The sequence below is a fragment of the Labeo rohita genome, chromosome 5, assembly GCF_022985175.1.
Source record: "Labeo rohita strain BAU-BD-2019 chromosome 5, IGBB_LRoh.1.0, whole genome shotgun sequence".
Taxonomy (NCBI): Eukaryota; Metazoa; Chordata; class Actinopteri; order Cypriniformes; family Cyprinidae; genus Labeo; species Labeo rohita.
Genome location: NC_066873.1, coordinates 30,053,168 through 30,069,682, shown reverse-complemented (window position 1 = coordinate 30,069,682; position 16,515 = coordinate 30,053,168). Strand labels below are relative to the sequence as shown.

General features: G+C 35.2%; 1 protein-coding gene across 3 annotated transcripts in view; it reads left to right on the top strand.

The window, feature by feature from the left end:
- zmat4a (zinc finger, matrin-type 4a) overlaps window positions 1-16,515 on the top strand; it is a 111,119-nt gene that overhangs the window by 34,192 nt on the left and 60,412 nt on the right. For all 3 annotated transcript variants that reach the window (XM_051108714.1, XM_051108715.1, XM_051108713.1), the window contains one exon: window positions 10,980-11,069. In XM_051108714.1, coding sequence (XP_050964671.1) covers window positions 10,980-11,069 — 90 coding nt within the window. The remainder of the gene's footprint in view (window positions 1-10,979; window positions 11,070-16,515) is intronic.

Sequence of the window (16,515 nt, the reverse complement as noted above, 5' to 3'; positions counted from 1 at the left end):
ATTGACAGAAACAGTTGCTGCTTTTTCAGTGATGTGTTTTGGTTGTTGGCATACTGAAAACTTGGATAAGCTACAACAGGTAAACATGTCAACAATGTGGATGCATTTCATGGGGCCAAAAGTGAGGCAAGAGTAGCAAAATATATTTTTGGTTGAAAATATGGAAAAGTGCCTTGTTGCAGAAGAACTTTTACTACTACTGGTTAATCGCCTGTGAACAACACCCTAAATACTTCAATGGCCCAAAATGTTGTTACCAAAATTTTAGTTTCAGTTAAAATTTTTGGTCTCCGTTTTCTGCAGAATTAAAGGGGTCATCGGATGCCCATTTTCTGTAAGTTAGAGTCTTCATGACATGTCTGCAACATACTTAAAGCAGTCATCGGATGCAAAACTCACTTTTACGTGTTGTTTAAACATAAGGCCATTCTCAACTTCTTGTCGGTTTAACATCACACCGACCAAGGCCGCTCCCACGATAGTTGATTGACATGGTCGTCTTACCTTAGACCCGCCCTGAGTGAGCTGTGAGCTGTCCGCCATTGTTTTGACTCTGGTGCAGGGGAAGACAAGAATGCCTCTGAATGAGCAATTGAGGTGTTCTGTTGTTGGATGTAGTAATAAACATAGCAGTCATCATTTACTCCCGACATCTGAGCTGCTTAAGATGCAGAGGATTAACGTTACTTTCATTTTTGAAGGAAATGCACCCGGTGATCTATATAAATGTGTCTATGTTCACTCTAATCATTTGTGATCCAGCTTCACCTACAGCAGAAATGAGTGTAAGGGTTTTTATGCATCTTCGCCTATCGCCTTTCTTAATAATGCTAGTTAGCAATTTTTGCGGCTAAATGTGGCTAAAGTAAACATTACGGCTCGTCACTCCACAGAAGAGAGGGGCGGGGTCAGCAGAGCTCATTAGCATTTAAAGGAACATGCAAGAAAACATTTTACTCTAAAAAGGGCTGATTTTGACAAGGTAAAAAGGGTATTTTTTTACAGTACCACTGAGAAATTTTAACCAAATTATGTTATAGACTTCTCATTAAGCCCCTAAAGAATCATATCAACTTAAGGGAAATGGGCATCCGATGACCCCTTTAAAATTCCTCAGTTATCCTTTTTACTTTGTCAAAAACAGCTCTGTTCACAGCAACACATTTCGGTGTATGTCCCTTTAAATATTAATGAGCTCTGCTCATCCCGCCCCTCTCTTTCACAGAAGAAGAAAGGCAATTTACAAATAATCATAAAAAATACACAAGTGTAAAATTTACTTGTTTTGGGGGTGCAGCTGGATCACAAACAGTGGAACAGTGTGGCGGACAGTGTACAACTGGCTGAGGGCAGAAATATGTTAATACGGGACAGTCCGTCAGTGGTCGTAGTCAAAGCCTGAGCAGTATGACATGACATTGCTCAGAAAATCAACACGGCTTGATAATTGAGACTGTTTAGGTTTTTTGGGAATTAAAAAAAGGAAATGGATTTTTATGTCCACACACTGCTAAGACACATATATATTCAAACACCATATAAAAGTGAATGTTGCATCTGATGTCCCCTTTAATTTCAGTTTCTATGTTTTAAGAATTTTTTTTTCTTTTTGGTACATTACTAATTTAGTCTTTTCAGTGAAAAAAAGCTATCTGTGATGCATCTGAAGCTGCTGGGTAAATTACTAAAAACTGCTAAAAAGCTAAAATCTTTTTGCTAATTTTTGCTTAATTTTTTCAAACCTCCACAGGCATTAAATGAAAAATGCTGTCATGCTCCTAATTTGGAAAGACATGCAGTGGGCATGTGGATAATTTCTGATAAAGACAAAAAGGAGAGTTTTTGTCTGTCTTGCTCTATCTCACCTCAGACAAACTCTAAAATGTGTTAGATTCGAGCTCAGATATCCACCGACTGTTTATCAGAGACAACATTAGTGAAAAAAGTTCAGATTTTACTTTGGATTGAACTATCACTTTAGAGAGCCACATGTCTCTGTCTTAATTAAAAGGGAGGTCTAATGCTATTTCATGCATTCTGACTTATTTACACTGCTAAAGAGTTAAATTATCATGGTAAACATGAACAAAGTTTTATAAAATTAGTATTTCTGTGGCAAAGACACTCCTTCAGGGTTCGTATAAGTTTCAGAAAGATTTTTCTTTCTCCCAATTTCTGTATTTGGAGTCCATATATAGTCTACTCAGTCCTTTCTGTCATTCAAAACAAACTTAAAATGTGCTTTCTTGAACTAATGAGGGGCTTTGATACAATTTGTGGCTTTTGATTTAATTTAAAAACAAATAATTTGTGTTTGCAGTGAAATTGCCCTGAAGCTCATTTTATTGGGAATTGAACTGTAGAGGCAGAGTAGAAACATCTACAGAGGCTTTAGCGCTCAGGTCATGGTTTTCGAAATTATGCTGAGGGCACAATTTTTCCTCTGCGATGAGCTTTTAATCCTCACTCCTGAAACATCAAAGACTGAAAGAAAGAGAGCCAAAGACAGAGAGAGAGGAGCAGGACAGATTGGAGGAGGGAGAGAAAATCCAGACATTTGAACTGAACAGTTTAACAGCAGCTGTATTAAAAGGGACATTAATAATGCAGAAATACAATCATGAACAGGAATAGCACTTCCAGCATTGGGTTTCATTTTATAGTCCTCAAGGCACCAATCCAGGGTCTCTATTTTATGTTTTCAAGGTTATTCCATACCTTTTCATGTGTATTAACAAAGACTGTGAGACTATTACAAGCACAGGTGTGATAAATGGTATAGTTGAGCTACATCCAAACATCTTCATGATGTTAAATCCAAGTATCTGGTATAAAATGCTTTTAAGGATCCTTTTAAATATCCAGTCACTCTGCACTGCATATTGTTGTGCTGTTATGATTGCTAACACCATGCTTCAAGGTGACTTTTTTGTTTCCACAGTTCCGTTACTGACATCAGGTATGCATTACCTAAAGCAAACAGAAGTTATCTGGTGTCTTTTAAGCAGTAAGCGAGGTCTGTGGCCTGTGTCTCCTATTGAGTGTAATCTCTCTGGTGCGCTATGCGATTTGATTTCTTTTTGTTGTCCCGCTCTCTTTCTGTCTGTTTGTGTGCCCTTGGCTTATGTGTTTCCTCCATGCAATTCCAATCAGAATTCTCTAATCTTACATATGTATGAGCGCATAGCGGAGAGCGGGAAGACTGCAGGCTTTTATTTACGCTTGGTCATGGTGATATTATCAGCGTTCAAGGACAAACCACACTCTCATTGGCCTAGACCCTCTTCTACAAGATTGGAATTGTCCATGTGAATCTGATTCACACTAAAGACTAAAGAACAATAATCAGAAGTGAACTTTTCTTATTTCATGTAACTACTCATATGCATATATCTATTTGAACAGGAATTGGTCATTATGTATTGCTTGGAGGTTGATTGATTAACATTCACAAATAAACAGTGTTTATTTGTGAATGTTTTAAGCAAATTCCCAATTTTGCACATAAGTTAAATTCGCAGCTTTGGATGGAAACCCAACTAATATTAGTGTTTAACCTAAATTCTTTATAATACATTTTACCATATTTTCCTGTAAAATTGGAACAGAAAATAGGTGAAAAAACTGTATGTTTCAAGGTTTTTTTCCCCTGTGACCTTTTAAAGCAAAATTTTGAATGTGTGTATACACTAATAAAAAAATTGATGTCAGTAAGATTTTATTGTAAGAAAAACTTTTATTCATTAAAGACGCATTAAATTGATTTGTAATGATACAAGAGTTCTCAGAATTCTGGAAAAAAAATGGAACAAGCAAGAAAAATGTATCGCTAATTATACAACAATATTCAGCAGAACAACTGTTTTCAACATTGATAATAAAAAAGTATTATGTGACACTGAATACTGGAGTAATTGCTGCTGAAATTTATTTCACAGAAAACATTTATTTTAAATTATATGACGTACTTACTAAATAATATTAAATAAAATGTTTCTGTTTTTAGACACACTTTTAGTGTGTTTTCAATCAAATGCAGACTTGGTCAGCATAAAGCGACATCTTTAAAAAACCTCATATCATAAATCATAAACCTTTGAACAATCAGTGTTGGGAAGGTTACTTTGGAAATGTAATAGGTTACAGATTACAAGTTACTCTATTTAAAATGTAATAAGTACTGTAACTTTTCAATTACTTTATTCAAGTAATATAACTTATTACATTTGATTTAGTTTTTTGATTACTTATCTACATTTCTAATATCAGACTTTCTTTATCACTTGAGTTAAGATTATAATAAGTAAGGGATAATATACATATTTATTTTGCGATAACAACTGGCTGGATGTACATTATCCCACCAATCAGAATCAAGCATTCCACAGAGCCGTGTAATAATTTAATTTAAAGAACAGCCACCACAAATTTAGACTTTCTCTTATTTACTTTATGAGATCATTCTGAGGTTAAATACAGATTTGAAATCATAACAAGAAATAGTTTATTAGCTATGATACTGGTTTTGAAATCAAATGTTTGCATAGTTATGACATGAAACACTGGCAACTATAAAAATGCCTTGGAAAAGAAAATAATCTTAAAAAAATAAAGTATATAAGAATAAGCATCCTATTCTGTGTCCTGAACTCCTGAAACAATGCAATTTATGACAGAAGTCAAATAAATCTGTATGTGTGTGTGTGTGTGTGTGTGAAAAAATTCTGATGTAACCCCCTTTGTATTCATTAACATTTTCAAAAGTAACTGTAATTTAATTACACATTTTTTCTCAGTAACTGTAACTAATTACAATTACATGTAATTCCGTTACACGTAACTAGTTACTCCCTAACACTGCGAACTATACTGTATGTATTATGTTATGTTAAAGCCTGCCCTGTAAGCCTCCTTCTGGTGCAGAGTATAAGACAGATATTGTAATAATAATCACTGTTTATCTCAAAATGTGACTTGATATCTTATGTGACTTCATTTCTTAAACCTGTTGTCATTTTTATTCTGCTGGAAACCAGCTTCCACAAAATTAGAGGAAGTGTGATCCAAAACAAACAAACAAATCAGTCTAAATGGCCTGATGCTATAGGATATAGACTGCCTTACACATCTTGTATTGTGAGCTAAACTTGTCGCTGAGCTGTGAAAGGTCTGACTTTGATTCAGCATAGCTCTATTAAACACATCTACTCTGTTATTATCTAAGTGAGGATCAGTAATGTCTTTAAATATGGCTCTAATTTTGGCTTCCTCAATTAGCTCCTGTACAGCTGGCTAAATCAGGAGGTTCTTGCTGGCCTAACAGCCGTTAGAGTCGTATAAAGAAAAGAAATAATTTCTCTGTAAGACGCTTCTTAAGATAGTGCTAATTAAAACAAGTTAGAAGAAAATGGGGATGCATGAGGCTAACTAATCAACGTCATTCTCATCCCTTTTTTCAAATGCAACATAAGATTTGTTTTTCATATGATAAAGGCACCAGTAATTGTATTTCTTTAATCTTGCATCTGAGGTAAAACGCTCATGTCAATCAACTATCGTGGGAGTGGCCTCTGTGGGTGTGACGCCACAACGACAGGCATCTGAGAATGGCTTGATTTGAAAAAGGGGATGTTATTTTTACAGTTTAATTAAGATCCACTGCATGGATTTTTATCATTATAGGGTAGATTTGTACATACGCTACCAACACACATTAATGTTCAAACAACATGTAAAAGTGAACTTAGCATCCGATGACCCGTTTAAAGAGTTAGTAGCTCATATTGTACAGTTATAGTAATGAATCCATTGTCAGCTGATTTGACTATTTAGTTAAGAACAAAGGCAGCTATATAAAGGATGTTTGCCAAGCCAACCTTGACAACTTGCTTTCTAGGATATACAAAACAGATCATTTTATGCATTCTTCAGAGGTTATGCATGCAGTTACATTATCCAGTGTTTTAATGCTTATTTTGCCTGTGCTGTGACGACTGCGTCCAGCACGCATTTGCAGTAAAGGCTGTAATAACTTTTCTTGCACAAACTCCAGAAAGGATAATTGCACCATAAATGTTTTTCTGTTGATTCATTGTCAGAGCGGTGACTTTACAGGTTTGTTTGTGTCACTAATGACTGTAACAGTGAGGTCAAACCACCCATAACAGTGGGGGATTCAGTGTTTGCAGCAGAAAGATAAAATGGCATCATTCAGGTCTTGAACATATATTTAGATAAAGAGCAAAAATGGCGCACAAAACACAATAACCTTTGATAATGGCCATTTATTTTGTCAAGAGTATAGAGATTTTTTGTTCTTATTTTGAATTGGTATAAAATTCCTAAACAGTTAACACCATATTGAAGACACAAAGCACCTTGCATTCATTAAGGAAAGCATTAGATGGTTTTAAATCTTGCTGCAGTGAATTTTTATGCTTTGAGGATCTTACAGATTATCTGGTAAAACCAAAGCCGTAGCATAATTCTTCATTGTCTCTGCTGATATTTTCTTTAGCGCTTAGAAGTGGGGAGGAGCAGCAAACAAATTGGAAGAAGATGGTGTTAATGGACAGAACAAAGGCTTGTGAAGATCTGATGAAATATGGATGAGGGATTGTCAGAGAAAAACATGAAAACATATCATGTGAAGAGTCCTTGGGTCTAACTGAAAGTCTTTCATACCCAAGACAAAGACTGATTGCTAATGAACTCACTTTTCCACACTTTGATCCCTATTTAGATTCACCCTGCACCACGTTTTCAGAATGTCAAGTCACATCTTTCTGTTTGATGCTTATGATTTTTGCTACCAGTAAAGTATTTGATTTGTCTTGTATTCAGTGGCATTTTGTCTTTTGCCTATTTTAAGGCTGGGTATTCTCAGTAGTACTTTTCAGTATTTTGTCCTTTTAATAATAACAAAATTCATGTTTTTTTTAATGTTGCTGAAAGGCACTCATGTTAAAATATGTCTGAAGGTTTATTTGAAATGTTTCACAAAATAATGCAACAGTCACAAGAAGCTCTAATAGCCTGTCCTAGTGTTTTTTTTTTTTTTGGGAATCTACAGAGGTGCTGTGATTATTGTCTACAAATCTTTCGTCAGCAGTAAATATGATTGTACAAGGAGGTTTTGACGTGATTCTGAAATCCCACTCAGTTTTCTGGCATACTGTGATAGTCTTCCTGCTTCCAAAACTGGGTCTAAACATGACTAAGCAACCAGAGGCCAAATAGTGAGAATGCATACAGTGCGCTGGAATATATGCAGTGGATCTGTGCCATGTTGATAACCCAGTTTATTTGATGCAGATGACTAATTAAAATTTATAGCTAGAAAATTAGTTTTTCAGCACCATCTGTTGGATTTTTTTCACCTTCACACATTTTTTTTTTAAATATCTTGGTATACCATTAGAAGTGTAACTGGAAAACGATGTAAATGTATTGGTATTTTTATTTGAGGGGCTGATTTTTTTTTTTTTCTTCTTAAACTGTATTTCATAGAAATGTGCATCATTATTTTCCCACTGGTCTGTTTGAATCTAGGACTCTAGCCATGCAGTAAACCAGTACTGACAAACCCCAGCACAAGCAGGATTTAATATGTTGAATAAATTAGGCTTTTCCTCATAAACCGTTTTTCCTTTGAATTATGTTGTCGGATTGAAAAGATATGAGACAAAATTTAACTCTATGCCTGTGTGCCATTGGGGTTCCTCTAAAATGTGTCTCAGCAAGTGGACTGTCTTTGTGCCACCAAACAGTCTTTGACTGGTTTTAATTTGTGCATGCTTACAGCTCACATGCTGTTGTGTCTCTAAAGAAAGTCTGCTTTTTCCTTGATGAATCCATTAAAAAGCCCTTCAGGAAAAAGAACATACACTACTAGTCAAACGGTTTTGAACAGTAACATTTTTAATGTTTTTTTTTTATAATCCAAAATGCAGCAAAAGCAGTAATATTGTGAAATATTTTAATATTTAAAATAACTGCTTTCTATTTTAATATATTTTAAAATGTAAATTATTCCTGTGATCAAAGCTAAATTTTCAGCATCATCACTCCAGTCTTCAGTATCACATGAATCTTCACAAATCATTCTAATATGCTGATTTGCTGTTCAAGAAACATTATTATTATTATTATTATTATTATTATTATTATTATTATTATTATTATTATTATCATCATCAATATTTAAAACAGTTGAGTAAATTTTTTTTCAGGAATCTTTGATGAATGGAAAGATCCAAAAAATCAGCATTTATCTGAAATAAAAAGCTTTGGTAACATTATACACTATACTATTCAAAAGCTCGGAGTCATATTTTTATTGAGTGTGGGGGGGGATTGTATAAATTATTATTTGTATCTAGCAAGAATACTTTAAATTGATCAAAAGTGATAAAGACATTTAAAATGTAACAAAAGATTTCTATTTCAGATGAATGCTGTCCTTCTGAACTTTCTATTCATCAAAGAAATCAGAAAAATTCTACTTGGATGTTTTCAACAATAATAATAAATGTTTTTTTTTTTTGAGCATGAAATCAGAATATTACAATGATTTCTGAAAATAGTTATTTTAAATAGTAAAAATATTTCAAAATTGTACTGTTTTTTTGTACTTTGGATCAAATAAAAGCCTTGGTGAGTAGAAGAGACTTTAAAAACATTAAAAATCTTACTGTTCAAAAGCTTTTGACTGGTAGTGTATTCTACAATTACACTACTTATCTAAAAAGATAAATTAGCAACAAGGGTATCAGAAACTTAAGCATCAACTACAAATGTTTGAGCAAAGATAAAACGGTGTTGTAGGTAAAATTGTGTCTGTTTCAAGTGAATAAAATCCTGCCCTCAGTATTGACAGGGTCATCTACTTTTTAACTCACTTTGGATATGAAAACATAAAGTAAACCCTGAAGGAGACATGTCTCAGCAAACAGTTCTTTACCAGTGGAGTGTGGTTCCCTTTACAGTAATGAGTCTTGAAAGCTTTCTCTATTTGCCAGTTATTTTTCCCCTGTGCTTACCCATGAGTAGAGCTTGATGTTTTCCTCTGGCCAAATGATAGTGGGGTTCAGAACATCATGTGCTTTTTGTGCTTAGGGCTAAACTGTGGCCCTCTAAATCTATTGCTGTGACAGTTCAACCCCAGCCTGAGTTTACTTCAACATTTGAGACTAGTTTTGTCTGCCTCCATGTAATTACAATAGCCAAGACTCTACCCTAAGAACTAGAGTCAAGAGTATTTTAATGGTAAACATCGGGTCAGATTAGTCCACAAGTGTCATTCCTTTAAATACAAGTTTGTTACTGAGGAGTGTGGCTGTGGAGCGTCCTGTTTATTAATTGTGATTACATCTGATGATTTCTTGGGGATAATGCAGTTAATATCAACCACGATATACACACACATGCATATATAAATATATCACTAAGTTTCTTATTTATTCATTTATTTATTAAGGAAAATCAGTTGATGGCACCTTACTATAACACACTGACAGGCAAGAATGGATGCAGAAAATTTGCATATTTATTGCACACTGGGAAACTGAGAAATTATAGATAGAATTATTGCTGAAGAGGTTAAAGAGAAATATGTTTGTATTTGCACACACTTAAGGTGCTGAAGCAGCATCATTCTCGATAAATCTTGAGTTCCATCTGTCCCTTTCGATCTCTCTGTTTCATTTCATATTTACTCTCTTGAGGGGAGAAATAGGAGGACCATGCTAATAAGATTCTCTCAGGCAATCTTCAAACACAAGGTGACAGATCATATTTTTGAACCACATTCATCTGTAATCAGTCAGGTCTGTTTCATCCAGGTCCATGTGTCATTTTTTGAGAGTCTAAGAAAAGCAGACAGAAAATCTTTAAAAAGATTGGAAATGAGTGGCTTTCAATGCAGATTATTCCAGTGCCACTTCCTGTCCTTCATTTCCACACTTTGCTTATTTCCTTTGTGTTGAGGATGAAGTTCAATTACCCTCTTGTCAAACAACATCATTTTCAGGTAAACTGAGCAGTGAATTGATTTGGCCCACTCACTGAAAGCTGTGCCATCAAACCCAAGTAATTGATGGGTTTGTGATTTGTGGCTCCACACTCACTTAACGCCAACCGCAGTAATTATTTATTGGCCTGTGCATGAGATGGGCACTGCTGTACACTTCTCACTTAGTCCCTGCTCCATCTTTCTTTGGTCATTTTTTAACACTTTTTCGTCTCAATTAATAGATTGTGCAGTTTGTCCCATGAAAGTAGACTTAAATAGACAAATCATAAACTTATAAGTACTGTAACTTATAAGGTATAGATCTTTAACTTTGTTTTATTACAGCCATCTTATTCACTTATAATACTATTATTGCAGAATAATCTGATTGTGTACAAGAAAAATAAACATATTTAAAGGGGACGTCGGATGCCCATTTTCCATAAGTTGTTACAATACCCTTCTTACCTTGTCAAAAACAGCTCTGTTCACAGCGAACCGTTTCAGTGCATGTGCATCTTTAAATGATAATGAGCTACTGTTCACTCCACCCCTCATTACAAAACTAATCCACTGCATCCTCATTGACTCTGGATGTAAAAGTTAATATAAGAGTCTTCATTTTCTCCCAACATCAATTACAAAACACCTGCATTGCTTACAAGACATTGTTGTCGCTACAGCTGCTTGAGTGTGGAGAAAATGGCGGACAGTGTACAACTGGCTGAGGGTGGAAATATGCAAATACAGGACAGTCTGTCAGCAGCCATGGGTGGGGCCTGAGCAATATGATGTCAAAATGGCTTGATAATAGAGACTGTTTAGGTTTTTTGGGATAAAAAGCAAGTGAACAGGTTTTTTGGATCCACACACTGCTAAGACACATTCATGTACAAACACAGTGTAAGTCAATTTTGTATTAGATTCCCTTTAAATAATTTTTTTCCTCCCCTTTCGTCTTTTTCAGAGCCGGAAACATGCAAACAAAGTGCGTCTGTATTACATGTTGCATCCAGTAGATGGGGGATGTCCAGCTAAGAAACTCAGAACAGATGACGTGAGTATCAAATCACATATCTTTAATTCAGTTTAATTTAATTTAAATTAGTTTAATTTAATTAAGTAAATAAAAAAGCAACCTGCATTTGTGGACAGTTTGGCTCTTATTAAAGCAGAACTCCACTTCCAGAACAACAATTTACAAATAATATACTTAAACTCATGTCATCCAAGATGTTCATGTCTTTCTGTCTTCAGTCGTAAAGAAATTATGGATTTTGAGGAAAGCATTTCAGGATTTTTCTCCATATAATGGACTAAATTGGTCCCCAAAATCCAAAATTTGAACTTCCAAAATGCAGTTTAAATGCAGCTTCAAAGGGCTCTAAATGATCCCAGCCTAAATGATCCGAACTTCCCATCACTACCACGAATCACGTCCAAGTTCATCGTCTGTTTACTTTGGCTCAAAAAGGTAGAGAATGGCAAAAAACTCCATCTCATTTTCTCCTACAACTTCAGAATCGTCTGACATCGTTGTACCTTTTTGTTTGTAAACAGCATTTGACTTGCTTGCACTTTCTTAGTCTTTGCGTGTTCGCGTTGTAAACACTGGGTCTGTAGATCTGCCTACGTTCCGCGTGACCTTTCGATGTGATTCAATAGTACGTAGCGTCGTAAACGTGCATCCCAGAGCCTGTGCTACACAAGCTTTTGTGCTTAAAAAGTATAAAAATGTTTATTTTCCGAAAAAATGACAGATCGTTTTGCTAGATAAGACCCTTCTTCCTTGGCTGGGATCATTTAGAGCCCTTTGAAGCTAAAATGCTTTCCTCAAAAACCATAATTTCTTCACGACTGAAGAAAGACATGAACATCTTAGATGACAAGGGGGTGAGTAAATTATTTTTGAATTGTTGTTCTGGAGTTCTCCTTTAATGTATCATATTTCCTGTCATGTAATATCTGATAGTAGTGATTAGTGATATTAGTTTCTGTATGACAGGATTTGTATTCTAGGTGGTATTTAGCATTTTTTAAAGGAGCGTTCACGTAGGATGCATTCTTGCATCTAAAAATAGCTAGCTGCAGACATTTCAAAAGACACCTGTCTGACACACAGAAACACCTTTTTGTCAAGTACTACTTGGATTTTTATTTATTTTTATATAGCTGGGAATATTTGACTATGGTTATGAGTGAAATCATAACTCGTTCTCCTAAAATCAATTGTATTGCAGACCCCTGAAGAGCTTTAGCAACCCCAGGTTGGCAAACCTGCTTTGCAGTATGTTTGTTAGCGCGTTGAATACTCTGACTGGTGCCCTATTTATGGATGACTGTGGAGGTGATTCAAGGGTTGTAGCACGTCAGTCCAGTGATTCATCACAAGGAGACAAAAGCTTGCCGTGTGTGAAATGTTTTGATCAATCTGGTTTTGTACTGCATTGTCACTTTCAGTTATTAGGTGATTCTGTGGGTGCTCAAGCTTGGGTTTGAGAATGGAGCAGGTTTTAAATGACGGCCAATTAAATTCATAAAACAAACAAGAAAGTTCAAGAAACTCAACTCTGAACTTAAGCCATTTTCTAAGATGAGTCTCGCTGAGATGATAGTCTGTCTGCTGTACTTCTCTCAGTAGGATAAAGCAGGTTTTCTCTTTATTGCTGTGTTTGATGGGCTATTCACTCAATGAGAGGGGTTCACAAACATAAGGTTCTGTGAATGTTGCTGGGATCAGCCTTTTTGCGTTCTCGGCTGGGCTGAAAAAGTCTATGATGCCTGTGGTTTTTGCAGATGTTACGTGTTCTTTAGACAGCTTCCAAACAGACCAACAAAGCTCTCACCGCAGGAGGCCAAATGCACATCTTAATGTTTATGTGAAAGTCAGAGAATGTGAAATCATAGCCATCGGCTATGGGATATGGTTAGAATGAAATGATATTGAACGCTGTGTATGTTTTATTGATATTCTGTATAGTCATAGAAAAAATATATATCATTAGACAAGCTATTGAGGTGAAAATACTGGCAGAGAATTGCAGTAATGAAGGCGATTAGTATACAATTATTATGTAGGGGACGGCCACCTTCAGTGGCCAGATTTCAAAAGACCGCGTAGTGCTTTGGAGTTCTTCGACTGAACTTTAACACTTAGCTTGTATCAGATCAATAGTCATGGTAGATAGACATTCAAATAGTCATCGAGCTCCATGTATCCATGTGTTGTCTGTCAATAGGCTCTGCAGACAAACTCGACTTTGTGCAAGTTGGACAGCAAATTTTAATGAGCTATTACCTACTGAAGCTGATGTTAATGAGGTAGAAATATGGACATGTCTTGTCAATGAGTACAGATCATAGGCCAAAACAGGCATTTTTTCAGAAGAGGAAACAGTACAAAAATAAGTGGCTACATTTAAGAGACTTAGGGCCAGATTTACTAAACAGGGAAAATTAGCTTTAGAGAGGAATTCCATAAAAGCGAAAATTCTGCAGGTGATTTACTGACAAGGCTTACATTAAAGAACACAGACGCAACATCTCATTTGCATAATGACCAGTGCAATCTACCAAGAGCAGCACAAATTACCGCCTGCTTTAAGAAATGCTTTTTTCTGGGTGTTAAATAATGGCGCAAATACCAGTAAATTGACGAGTACAAATCTTAGTAAAACACGTTGCGTGATTCATTTAAATGCTCTCCTCTCATAAATTTACTGATTCAAAGGAAATATTCAATAAGGTGAGTCGCAAAAATATCTGTGTCCATGCCTTTTCAGTGCTAATTTCCCACTGCGTGTCTTCAGTAAAGTAGTTTTTTAATGCCAAATGAGGGTTTGCGCTTATGCAAGCTGATCGTAAATGTAGCCCTTAATAGGGCACTTTCACCCTTGGTTGAATAAACATTACTTACAGAAAAAAAAAATCTATTTGATATTTTTATTTTAACAATATATCAGTTTTTATCAATATATGAAATGTATCAATATTTTGTTTGAATCTTATCAAGTTACATTTATTCCAAATAATAACTTTATTTATTAATAAACAATCATTAACAATTTAAACAATATATTCAGGGGTTCACATAAGTGGTTTACAGGTCCGTAAGAGTGACAAAAATTAAAGAATTTTAAATGCACAACGTGGAGGCATAGAAACGCCGTCCGCAAAGTGCATTTAAAATCCTTTAAGGCACTGCAAACTGTTGATCCCGCTTATTCCATGGTCATTTGCCATGTTATGGACAAGTTAAAATTAGTATTGGTCTTTGCAGCACAATATTTGACCAGACGGGTAAAAATGACTTAGTTATTTTCGTCAGTTATGGCTCGTTAGGCTCTAGCATTCTGCCCACTTCAGATCAGACACGGAGATGAAATAGTGCAGTAAGATCACATTTATTTGAATGAATTATAGCATTTATTTCAAATATTTATCAGTCGAGACAGAGAGGACAGTTGTATGTGTGTGCGCATGTGTTACCTGCGAGCTGCGTCTGAGCATCTCTCTCTACAAAGAGTTAATTACTTCAAAAACAGTGATTTCATCACCTTGTTGCTGAGGAATGAAATGTATCGATCTAGTATCTAGGCTGTTTTGTTAATACAAATCGCAGAGAATCGTTGGCAACAACTCTATGTGTGTATGTAGGGCAATCTGTGATTTCCAACCTCTCTCTCTCTCTCTGTGTTTGTATGCATCAATTAAAGCAGTGCATTAATATAGAATGGTGATTAAACTGACTTGGATCTACCTGTGCATTAAATGGTTTTACTGCATACCTGCCAGCCAATCAGAATCCAGTATTCAGACAGACCATAGAATAATTCAGTTTATTTAATACTCCCTTTTTATTTTAAAATATAACAGTGTTACCACACTTTATTATTTTATTTAAAAACAAAACCTAAATAAAGTCCAATGATATTGTTATCACTATTAATCTTTTTTTTTTTTTTTTTTATAGTTATATGTAATGGGTCACACGATATGCAGTGTGAGGACCAAACCAAATTTCCAGGTACTCTTATGAGAACCCAGCTAAAAATATGAATATATTTGAATATATTTTATTTGTGAACTCATGTTTAGCTATTCTATTCAATAGTTAACTTTTAACTTTTTTGGAATTTTTCAGATCGTCAGTCATCAAAACTAGGAAAATACTGATCACAGACAGAGATTTAATTTAAATTTCACCAAGCTGATTACTCACTAAAAAATCCCACAGATCGTTTTCATGCCATTTTAAGTCTTATTTTGATGTAACAAAGTGGTTATATCCAAGTGTGTGAGTTGTTTGCTTTCTTTTTGAAATGGTCTACTCGTTAACGCAATTATATTATTCATTCAGACTAATTTTGCAAACGAGCAGGAATACAAGGGGTGGGGTTTATCGCATGAACCAATCACAGCTGAACATAACCAGTCATATCCAATCATATCGTGATGGAGGCATTGCCTCTTCATTACTGTTTTTTACATTATTCATTTCCCATTATGAATTATGATACAGCTTGGTTAGATTCCTTTCTTACCACTCCAGGGTTTGTTTTTTAATCGCAATGACACAACCTCATTCAGGCACTCTCAGACTGGTTATTTTAAGGCAGATCCGAGCATGATTGTCATGTTCATATATACCTAAATGAACTATTTATATATGTCCAAACAAAGGCATGTTTCTCAAACAAAGCTATGTGACTCCATGAGACCTGAAATATGGCATGTGAGTCATAAAAAAAAATTCAAATACTTTTTTTTTTTTTTTTTTTTTTTTTTTTTTTTTGAACAGAGAACTGTTCATTTAAGTCTTTAGTCTGAATTAATTAAATTTGAATGTTTAGAGTAAGTTAATGTGTTAATCCTCTTACACTCTCTTATCACTAATCAGTTAATGCACTTCTGAAAATCAGTATAAAAATAGTGCAAGATGAGGAATTTTTGTGATTACCTTTTCTGTGTCATTAACCTATAAACGTGATAGAGAAAAACTAAGTCAGGAGGCGTTCAGTCAAAATCAGCACTTTTCACAGTGGAAGCGAGGGAGTAGAGTGGAACTGAAAGCAATTATTTTTCCACTACATTGCTCTTTCTGATATTTATAGATCAATGAACTCTACATGGCTACTGTTGTGTGAATGCTGTTGTAATGTTTTTAGCTCCGCAGCAAGAAAAAACAGCTAAAATATTTGTGCCAGCAATTTTACTTCATCGTAAAAAGCTTAGACGTGCTGATTTTCTTGATTTCTTCAATTCTTCAATGTTGTGTGAACATTTTTTTTCCAAGCCATTCTTTAAAATAACATGCAAAAACTACACTTTATCAAATGTTAGGGGGAGTGCTGAAATCTTAATAGTTAAAGGTGAGTAATTTCATTGTATTGTCAACCACTCCAGTTGTTCCTGCCAGTCAGTGACTGCACAGTCAATGCCTACACACAAAGCGCTGCTTGCCTTTTCTTTAGATAGTTTCCCCCCTTCTGTTTTCCCAGAGC